The sequence below is a fragment of the Propithecus coquereli genome, unplaced genomic scaffold (assembly GCF_000956105.1).
Source record: "Propithecus coquereli isolate 6110/MARCELLA unplaced genomic scaffold, Pcoq_1.0 Scaffold179, whole genome shotgun sequence".
Taxonomy (NCBI): domain Eukaryota; kingdom Metazoa; phylum Chordata; class Mammalia; order Primates; family Indriidae; genus Propithecus; species Propithecus coquereli.
This window is the reverse complement of record NW_012142634.1, coordinates 5,583,164-5,594,664: the sequence shown is the minus strand read 5'-3', so window position 1 is coordinate 5,594,664 and position 11,501 is coordinate 5,583,164. Positions and strand designations below refer to the sequence as shown.

The 11,501-nt window shown below is 39.3% G+C and overlaps 1 protein-coding gene across 1 annotated transcript; it reads left to right on the top strand.

The window, feature by feature from the left end:
- Positions 1–252: 252 nt before the first annotated feature.
- On the top strand, positions 253–1,252 carry LOC105808674. The gene is made up of 2 exons (XM_012642388.1): positions 253–352; positions 1,079–1,252. Exons 1-2 carry the CDS (start codon positions 275–277, stop codon positions 1,250–1,252), a joined length of 252 nt encoding a protein of 83 aa, XP_012497842.1. The 5' UTR covers positions 253–274.
- Positions 1,253–11,501: the final 10,249 nt, after the last annotated feature.

Here is an 11,501-nt window from a genome sequence, read left to right as displayed (position 1 = left end):
AAATTTATGAAAAATCTACTGTTATTTTGATCAAAAAAGAGACCCATATATGAAAATATGATGTCGCGTAAATGCATAATTTTATCTTGTTCATATATGCAATTCTGTTTGCTATATAAACTAAAGGAACCCATAATACGCTTAATTTACTTCTAACCTGATTTAAAATGCCCAAGCCAGAAAACAATTACAGTAACTGAATTTTATTTGGATTTATTAGAATGGAAACCTTTTTTGTGATTTCTGGAGCAGAAAATGTGTGACACATGAGACGATGCATCCTCATCTGTTCAGGGAAAGAGGTGCAAATCCACATCCACACAGAACTGCTGGAGAAAAAATATACATCCATGTAGTGTGGTTTATTTCACCTTTGCAAGCTGGGAGCCATTAAGTAATGTCTCCCTCCACTCCCCCAACCCCCTTCGGTAAAACGCATCCTGAACATTGGGCCCATGTCTTCAAGAAGAATGTGCCCCTCTGCCCCTTGGAAACGCCATTTCATTTACTCGGTTCAGTTAGTTAATGACGGTCCATTTTGACTCCAACATCCAATTCCCTCTCATCAATCATGTCTTTCTGGACTGTCAGTTTCAGAGCAATGATTACAAAGCCTTTCCACACAGATTTCCACAGAGAAAGACCCAGACCCACTTCTCCACGTAGGATCTCCTGCAAATGAAAGAATGACTTGTGTGAAAGGGGGAAACCCCACTGGAAAACGAATGTTGGTGACTCCAGTGTTAATCTAGGAAGTCTAGTTATTTGGTGCTGGAAAGTGGCATTGTAACAAGGTGGTTCCTTATACCAAGCAAACCTGCGGAATACAAAACACTGTCAACCATGGAAATAAGATTTAATTTGGAATCACAACACACAGCGTTTTTTGCACTTTAAATTCTTCTTATTCAATCATAGTTGCTATAAATATTCAATAGAAATGCAGTTTTCCAAGACTGAAATGGTCTTTAATGAAGCAAGCCATGTGTGGCTTTTCAGTCAAGCATTTTCATGCTTGGTTAACTGTCAGAATGTTTGTGTTCCTTTCCCAAAAAATATTCTTGGTGATTCTGGTCAGGTCTCTGAAAAGCAACTTATTCTCTGGAGACTGAAGGAGTCATCTACACAGCACAATTCTGGGGACATCAAAGGCATGAAGCATTTCAGATGTGCTTTTAGGCAGAGGCGGACCTTCTGTTTGGACCCGGCCAACCATCCATGGGTTGTTACAATTAATCCTGCCGAGTGTTAGTGCTTCCTTGGAAACTGGGAGAATCGAATTCAACTCCTGCTCCAAACCTTGAGCAACTTACTTTCCCCTTGTGAGGCTTAAGGTGTCTGATCTTTAAAATACGGAAGTTGGGCTCCACAGAGAGTCATCAAAATACTGCCGGTGGGCCAAATTCAGTCGGCTACTTGCTTTGGTAAATAAAATTTTCTTGAAACACAACCATACCCATTAGTTTACTCTTGTCTGCGGCTACAAGGCAGAGTTGAGTAGTTATTGCAGAGACCATTGGGCCCACAAAGCCCAAATTATCTACTATCTGCCCATTTATAGAATACATTTGCCAGCCCTGCACTAGGTGATTTTTTTGAGTCCCTTCTAATTCTAGAATTCTTTATGTATTTTCTGAAACACCTAATGTCTATCATTAATCCTTTCGATATTCATCTCTTTGCTAAGCTCCTCCTATGATGCATATACATCAAGAGACATGTGTGATACATTAACCAAACTTTGTAATAGTTTTTCTTTCTTTCTTTTTTTTTTTTTTTTTGTAGGATTTAAATGATATTAACAGTCCTTGGAAATAACCAAGGGAACATTTGGGGGCAAATGTCTTATGATTTGATTATCATTGGTAAATAGAGCATGTCTTTTTTTCTACTAAGAATGTTTGAGAAGAAAAAAAAAAATGAAGAAAACCCCGTATGGCACTGGAGACTTATTGCATTAAGACATCATCTTAACAGATTGTTTAGTTTTGGTAATATAATTTGACATCTAAACATAAGCTGAGAGGGATCTCTCTCAAAACCTTTGATAATATGATTCATTGTCAAATGTTTGTTTTGCCTATCTGGCACTCATTAATTAATTCTTTTTAATATAGCTTGGATTTACTGATTTTGAAAAAGAGAATTATTCTTATTGATGTTGCTAAAATATCCAGGTGGCTTGAATTTCACCAACTAGATAGTTTAATCTAGCACATTTGTGTAGCCCTAATCAAATCTTTACTAACAGATGTGAGAAGCCCAGTACTGGAGCTAATGTCTGTATCTCAATGATAATTAAATTAGCTCAATAAGGAAAATAAGTGAATAATAATCACCAAAATTTTTCCCTAAACTTGTGTTATAGTCTTAAAGACATTTTTCTTCCCCTATGGAGGCTTTCAGTAATGAAACACAAATTGAGAGCTTTAAATTAAAAGATCTATACTTATTTTTTTAAAGAACTGGCCATGTAATAAATTGCTTATAATCAAGTAATCAAATAGCACTTCTTTTACCAAAAAAGCAAAATTTATAATGAAGCCAAAATTCAAATTTAAGTTCTCTCCACAAATTCATGATAAAGATTGAATAATCTTTTCTTTGGGCCAATAATGTATAGATTTTTTTAAGGTATTATCTCTTCATAGTATTTTCTAATGAATAGGAAATGCCTTTCTCAGGTTGAATGATTATTTCCACATATAATTAGTTCCTGCTTACGACAGTGCCATGCCAATGTCATGGCTCAACGAATCAGCTTTATAATTCATTAATCATAGCCCTCATTGAGCTTTTGGGTTCTGGTGACAGTGCCCAGCACAGGCCAAATAACTTCTCATTTAGAGGCAATTTGTACAAATAGGGAAGGCGAGAATTCTCACATTCACCAAAGATTTGAAGAGTTCTTAAAAAGCCAAGATGAGGCATTTTATGGAAGGCAGGTTCATGGAAGCAAGGTGGCTCACGGATGAGGCCGATGGCTCTCGAGGGAGGCCCTGGTACCGCCGCCATGGGGGAGGCCACGTCGCAGCTGCAGATCAGAGCACATTTGACGGGGTTTCCGTGTGAACACGGAGACAATGCTGCCTCTGTTCCTGTGACGCTGTGCCTGACCTTGCTGGAGGCAAAGTCGCGTCAGCTGCGCTCGCAGGACGGTCGCCGGTGGTAGAAAAGGGGCCAGGGTGGCCTGTCCAGGACTAGTCCTCTCACCCAGCCCGCGCGCCTGCAGGTGTGGCCACCTGTATTTGTGTATTCTACCGTATTTATTTATTTGCCTGGCTAATCAGATCAGGATCACATTCCCAAGCTACATGTGTCCCTTTGTTAAAGAAGAAAGAAAGAGGGAAGGTAAGAAAGAAAGAGAAAGAGAGGAAGGAAGGAAGGAAGGGAAGATAGAAGGAGAAAAGGAACGAAGGAGCCTTCTAATGTTCTTTAGTTTTTCCAATGAATTTTCTTATTTTAAGATCTCTTAGACAAGGATTAGAAATATGATTTGACAGTCAGAAAGTATGTGAATGTATTGTTTTATTGCATTGTAAGTAAAGCATCCATTGCAAGATATTATACAAGTAAAATAGCCCCTGCTCCTGTCCTGGGCTCTTAGTTTAATATATTATCTAAGTTCCAAGATAATATTGTAATTATTTTTTCTTTCATGAGGAGGCCTAGGATTTAGCTTGATTAGAAAAGCTGTAGAAAATGAATATACTAATTACTTTAAATCAATTGAAAATAAATTTTATCCCGTTTCATGAAAAACAAAGTGTAATTTGCCTGTGAATTCATTCAAATAATAAAATCAATTATGTCCATAAGTGATCGGGCACCTAATGAGCCAGCCCCTGTCCTAATCCGTTATTTATCTCCTATAATTCACATAATGAAGATGTGGGAAGATCTCAAGTGACCCACTGATCAGAGGAGGAAATTGAGGCTGCCACCCAGAGTGCTGCTGGAAGGATTCCTCCAGCACACTTGGGTGGGGGTCTGGCTAACTTCCCGTGGTTATGGAACCCACCTCTGCAAAGCACAAGCACTTAGACAAGTTCTCAATTTTAGCATGAAACACACTTTTGAGACACGATCACATGACTCATATCGAGTCACTAGAAGGTATGTTAACAGGACTGGCATACAAATTTAAATATGAGTATTCTTTCCATCTAAATAATTTGTTATAATTAATTTATTTAAAATATCTAAACTACTTCTTTATGTGGGAACAGGAGCCTCTGGTTTACAGAATTACCAATATATAGAGCAGAGTAAGGCATTTAGAAGATGACAGGAAGTATCAGAAGTATTGCAAACCAAATTAGTGAGACAATTGCAGAAAACTGAATAAGGTCTATAGATTATAGATTATAGTGCTATACCGATACTAAGTTCCTGATTTTGGTTATCGCACTGTGGCTATGTAAGACAACGTCCTCATATGAAGGAAATAAACACTGAAGTCCTTAGGGATAAAGGGACATTATGCCTACAACTTATTCTTAGATGGTTTAAGAAAAACAATAAATACATCTACATCTCTTGAGAGAGGGAGAATATAGAGCAAGAATGGTCAAATGTGAACATTTTGGCAATTCTAGATGAACAGTACATGGAAATTTTTTGCTCTATTTTTGCAGCTTTTTCATATACCTGAGATTATTTCATACTTAAAAATTTAACATTAAAAAAGAAACTGCTTGCCTGAACTTCCAATTCCCAAGGACATAATGCCAGCGGTATCAGTAAAATGCCAGGGTGTTCTGAGACTGGTCATGGCAGTAAATGTTTCTTTCCACAGGCTTGGAGCTTGGTTTCTGGAAGCCAAAATGATCATAAAATCGTGATGGCTAAAATAGGATTCATTTTCCAGCAATTTATTTGACTGGCCAATGGAAAATACCTGTTCCACTAAACAATGAATAGCAACATGAAAAAGCACACTACTCTCAGGTTAAATGTCCCAAGTATAATAATATGCGTCAACATTTATATTGTTCTCCTTACAGACAGAGGTTTTTGTGTGCTGAATTTTCAATTATCAATACCAAATATTAAAATATTCCTATAAATGTAGAAGATCCGCAAACACCATGGTTAAGATTAAGAAACACCTTCATGAGAATATATTTTTCATTCAAGGGGAGGTAACAGAAACATGGAAAATAACTTCAGAATTAAACTAAGAATATAGAAGAACCATAAAATGTAAAAAACAGTGAGACTGTGAGTCTGGAAGTAGGTAATATTCAACATATATTTCAATTCTTAATGTATTGAGTGCTTAATGCTTTTTAAGGTTGCCCTCTGTGTTTGATAGAGGATTTTCACTAGCACCAACAAATAAAAAAACAAATGAACAAAGAGGATTTAAATGTCAAATGTTTCTCCCCTGACTTGGCTTAGACATTACTAAGCACTTGACATTTAGGAATGAGGAAAAGCCGTGAACCTGGTCAGTGGACCCAAAGCCAGTTCTAGTACCAGTTCTGCAACACATTCAGAGTCACCAAACAGCTGCCCTTCTCTGGTCCTCAGTTTACCCATCTATAAAATGAGGAGGTTAGTGTACATTTACCATAACTTGTTCTGACTGAAAACATTGTATGAGCTTACCTTGTTAGAGAACATGAATTCCAAGGGGAGCATTTGTATTATGTTGCAAAAGCATTTTATTGCATTTAATATCGCTCGAAAACATTGAGCTACCAGCTAGAACTCAGTTTTGGGCTACATGGACAATGTTGTTTTCATGAGAATTTTCTTTCTAATAAGAGAAATTGACGTGCAAGCAAATCTTATGTGTATCTTCTTTCTAGGTTGGGTGTTTGAATCAACTAAAAAACAACCCAGTTACCTACATTAAAAAAATAAATTTTTTGCACTGGAAACTAACATCATTAGAAAGTTTGGTGATTCCATCTCTTTTCCTTTCCTTCCAAGAAGAATTTGACAAAATCTGGAGAAGTCACCCAAATGTCAGTCTTTCGCATGCCACTTTCAATATTTTTCTACCTGTACTTTTATTTACTTAACTTTTTTTCACATTGACTCATTTTTTTAAACGTTAAGTGCCTACCCCAGCCTCAGACATACCCTTAGTACAATATGGGTACTGCAGGAAAAAATGCCCTAAGGGTTAGGTAGTGGTAATGAATATTTATGGTTTTCCAAATGCTTCCACATATATTAGCTCATTTAATCCTTACAACAACCCCCAATTTTATAGGTGAGAAAATGGAGACTTAAAGAGGTTAAGTGATTTGCTCTACTTACCCAATTCATTAGTGATTAACTAGAATTCAAGTTCAAATCTTCTAATTCCATATCCCATGCTCTCCCTGCTACACCAAGGAATTGTGTGAATTTAGAATAAAATATCCAGGGTTAAATATTATCTGTTTATCGTATATTATCCTCTAAACTGTTCTTTATACTCTATGCCAACTAGTATGTATCATATAATATATATTATTTATTTGACTTTTTAATTTAAGATAGAAAGTTCTGACATCTTGGTTTGATTTTTGCTTCTCAAATCTCAAGAGCAGAAGAGCTGCTCTTTAGCTCTTATAAATTGGGCTCATTTCCGTGTGAATTCAAGCAAACATGAAGTCCTCTCCTCTTAGTTAAAGAAATCAGATAAGTTGCTGATTGGAGTGAGATATTCCAATTTTCGTTTATTTGTTTCCAGCGTTAATGTCTCGGTGGGTGAGTGCATCTTGGTTGAAAAGGAGTTAAAAATACAGTCAGAGAGATTTTCTTTCTTCCTTTCTTCCTGTGGATCATGACCTTTGCTTTTTTCAACTTCCTCAATTTAGATTCAGTAAATTGTCATAGAGTGCCACAACACCTGCTTTGGTATTTGAGAAATTGACTTTTCCTGCAAATTACCCTGACCAGTGACCTTGTCTTGGCTACCAAAGGGTTTGGAGAAAGAGGGAGGCTGTATGTGTGGCCGTGCCCCAGCCCACGGTTGGTATTTAGCTCTTTGAAGTTCACAGTTATCTATTTAATGTACAGACATTCTGAAACAAATGCCACATTATAATCATCAACCGGAAAGACCCAACTATCACATCTTGGGGAAATAACATTTGATCTTACAAGGGATGGACTGTAGTATAATTTAAGAGCTTCCAATTATAATTCTTTTAAAGAGGGGGACATTTGGTAGATTTGCCTTTTTGTTGTGAGCAACTATCTCAGTTAGGTATCAGCGTAATTATTTGAGAGTTCAGGACAGAGGATAGAGACATTGTCAGGCAGCTCTAGGTGTTTGTGTCTTTCAAAGGCTCTTCTTTTGGAGGAAAATTTAAGATCTGCGCCTTCTGCCACACAGGCATTGGGAGAGATCAAAGGCCACCCTTGGAAGCTCAAGAGGTAAAATTATATTTTTATCCTCTAGCTTTGATTTTTGGCGGCTTACGCATTTTTTAAAAAATTAATTGCTCTGTCCAGCCAACAGGTGTGAGCCCTCAACTGTGGGCCCAGGGCTGGCCTCTGGGCAGGGAGCTTAAAGGCCCCATAACTCACTGCAACCTTGAGCTCCCTCAAATTGGTCCAGGAGAAAGTTCTAAAAGTACTTCAAGGCCAGATGACATGGGAACCTGTGTCCCTGTCGAATATCAAAGAAAAACACTTAGACTGTAAAAATGTAAACTTATAAAGCATGCACTTAATTTTGACAAGCTTTTGGTATCAAGTTGCAGATTTTAGGCAATAAGACGGCTTAGGCTAAAATCAGCCATAGGAAGCGGAACCTGAAAGCTCATTTAGAATTAAATGGGGAGCCCCTGACTCATTCTTTCCACATCTGTTCAGTTTAATTTAGACAGAGAGTTTGACGCACAGTTGAGGGAATCAAATTCACTTTTTACCTGCGATTCTTATAACTCCCAAGAATTTTTCATGACGTTTCATGAAGGTTAACTTGCGTTTTATAATTGATGAAAACTTTTAAAATATCGTTTCAAACATTCTCATGCTGTAAATGAAAACACAAGGGTTCCCCCCCTTAAACAACTGAAAGAGCCGGGCTTAATAAAATACTTGACCTCTTACTGAGTCAGCTTAGAATGTCCCTAGAAAGCCTCGTTTCATCAGGGCCATCTGTGCCACGTACATGGATGTGAGATTAAGAAAGCTATGACACAAAGAACATCCAATAATCACTTTCATGGTGAACAGAGAGCGGCACTGAAGGATCGTCTGCAGCTTTAGATTGTCTCCGGGTGTGCTGATATGCTGTGGGTATGTCAGCTTGTCAGGTTACAACACAGCACTGATGAGGCTGGAATGGTGAAGCATGGCCAGGGTCACCTTTTCTGCGCTGTCCCATTTTCAACCCGTCATGCAGGACCAGGTGAGTCCATGGGAGGGGGGGCGTGGGAAAATAGGATAACCTCTCCACTAAGCAAATGCTTTATACTCACTCGTCGCGCTGGTGTATGGAGAAGCACCGGGACCATTGTGTAAAACGTCAAACTGAAAAAAGAGATCGATAGGTCACCAATGCCACGTGTTTGCATCAGTGGCCACTCAAGTGTCTTCTTGCCCAGAAGTTCTGAGAGCTGATGAACATGATCCCGGGAAGTACCCAGTCCAGCTCAGGACACCCCGGATTGCTGGGAAACATACTATTTTTGCTATTTCTAAGGCTCTTCAGGCTTTTAAAAATATTCTGACTGGAGGGTGCGTTGTATTTCCGACTTTCTTTGTCTTCCCACCCCCACTGCTCCAAAAAACACTGGCTCGGTGACCAGGCTGCTGATGCCACAATATGCTTTCTCACATCGAAAGGAGGCGAAACCGCGGCATGTGAATTGTATTCTCCGCAACATATGGTGGAGAAAACAGACAGTGGGAAGGGGAGTGATTTGTGACTGTTCATCCCAACGTGCGTTCTATTGTGTTGCCAAAAATGATAGACTTAAATAAATTGCTCTTTTTGGAATTTATACTCGTGCCTTATTCTCATTTTTAAAAAATGAAAAAGAAAATCCTCATGTCCATGTAGAAATTCCCATTTATTTATGTAGTTCCCTGGCCTGCCCCCTCCTCCCCCAACTTCCTTACCCCAGCAGAGCCAAAGGCATTTTGAATATGGAAACTGCACGTGTCTTTGCAGTCAAGACGAACAAGAAAAGGAGATGAGATAAAAGGGGAGGGAAGGCAATTAGTGTGGAATCCCAAACTCCAGATTCTTCTCAAAAATTTTTATGGCTTTTCTTAGGCAGCCAAGGAGCGACTGGATTTACTTAGAGACACTATTAAGCCTGGTGCAAATTAATTTTTGTTGGTCTGTGTTTTCTGTTTTAATTTTGTCAATTGCAGTGCCTATTGTTGAGAAAAAATTAGTATCTTAATGCTGTCTAAACATAAATCTCATCTTCAATTTGTTAACATTCAGCTGTGGTAAGAATAATTAGATGAAGTGTTTTTTTAAGTATTATTTACAAATACGCTTGCAAAAGAATGATTTAAACAGCCATTTTCTTTAATGGATTTAAAGACAGCCAAATGAAATTAATCAAGAGAGTCTTGCCGTTCTTAATTTTATGGTTTGTGGCTGGGGGTAGAGCAGCCTGCCCCATCTCTGATACAGAGCAGTACCATGTGAGCACACTGTCGTGCCCTGAAGAAAAAGAAGCAGCAAATTAGGCCAGGATAAGATTTAGAATGCCTGTGGATCCCAGAGACAAGCTGGAAACGATCCAGAGGTCATAGTGGACCAGACATAGAGTCACATATATAACCCTACTTATAGATAAAGAAGTAGAGGGTGGGGAGAGATATATAATAGATACAAGGTTGTAAAAGTCAAAGTTTGGAATAAAACATCTGAAGTAAGAGTAAAACCCTAACAGTGGTCAGTTCTGATCCTACCAATGAGAAGTGATGAGGAAATGTTTGAGAAACATCAAAGCAGGGCTACAAAATTTGTAACAGGATCAAAAACCAGCAGATAAGAGGAGGAATAGCAGTGGGGCAGTGCAGAGACACAGGGCATGGGTTGGTTTAGGCTCCTGCAGAGATCGACTAATGCCCTCCTTGAGGTATCAGACCTTAGGCAGATGACATGAGGTCCACTCATGCCAGTCGGGTTAGCCTCTTCACCCTGATGTCCTCAGGTGTGTTCATTCTATCTTTGCAATAAGTCCCACACACCTTCTCTTGTTTTCTATGTTCCGGCCAAACTGGACTGGTCCCTGTTCCCCCAAAGCCAGACTGCCTGCACAAGGCATCTTCCCACTCAACTCCAAATGTACAAATTGTCCTAATGGCCTCCCCTTGCATGACGCCTTTCCTAAGCTCACTGGCCAGACTTTATCATTCCTTCGAAATCCCCTCCCATACCACAGCTTTGCAGCTTCCTTTAACTTTTTGCCTTCTAGACCTTGCATAGCCAACATTTCCATGGCTAGCTTTCACTGAAAACTCACTTGGGACAAGGTCTTTGCATGCTTTATTTCATTTTATTTTCCCAACCAGCCATCGTTTCCATTTCACAAATGAAGAAATTTAGGCACAGGAGGTTAAGTAATTTGCTCCAAATCACATTGGTGAAATTAGCCAGGATTCGAACCCTAAGCAAGTGAGCAAGTGAGCAAATGCTCAAGCTTAGTCATAGCAACTTTACTACATAAGGAATTGCAATGACAGATTTGCAGCCCACCTTCTAACAGTGTGGATACCCTAAGGCAGACACTTAGAATATCAAGCTTACCCTTCGTCTTAGTCAGCCCAGGCTGCTATAACAAAATACTTTACACTGGGTCATTTATAAACAATAGAAATGTATTGCTCACCGTTCTAGAGGCTGGGAAGTCCAAGATCAAGGCACCAGCAGAGATGCTGTCTAGTAAGAGTCTGCTCCTCACAGATGGCACCTTCTGTGTGTCCTCACATGGGGGAAGGGACAAGCCACTCTGGGACCTCTTTTAAAGGAGCATTATTCCATTCACAGTGGCAGAGCCCTCATGACCTAGTCCAGAAGGCCTCATCTTCTAATATCATCACCTTGGTGATTAGGTTTCAGCATGTGAATTTTGCGGAGACACAGACACTCAGACTATAGCACCCCTCATTTTATTTGGCAAGCTCTTTCCCCTGTCCTCTTCCTGATTTTCCCTCTTGTTTAATGTAGTGGGCTGAATAGCATCCCCCCAAAATTTATGTTCACCTAGAACCTCAGAATATGATCTTATTTTGGGATAGGGTCTTTGCAGATATTAGTTAAGATGAGGTCATAACCAGATTAGGCTGGGCCTTCAATCCAATGACTGGAGCCCTTATAAGAAGAGAAGAGGACACACAGAGAGACACCGAGAGGGCCACGTGACAGAGATTGGAGTGATGCAGCTACATGCCAAGGATCACTGAGGACTGCCCGGTGCCACCAGAAACTAAGAAGGGGCAGGGAAGAAAGAATTTTTCCCTAGAGCCCAGTTTGTGATATTTTGCGATGGCAGTCCTAGGAAACTGTACACTTACTTGCTAAC

What these genes read in the sequence shown, in the direction of transcription:
- LOC105808674 (XM_012642388.1), top strand. Translation starts at nt 275, where the DNA reads ATGCATCCTCATCTGTTCAGGGAAAGAGGTGCAAATCCACATCCACAC. An exon ending in GAGAAAAAATATACATCCAT is followed by an intron (nt 353 to 1,078) that starts GTAGTGTGGTTT and finishes GATTCTGGTCAG; the next exon opens with GTCTCTGAAAAGCAACTTAT.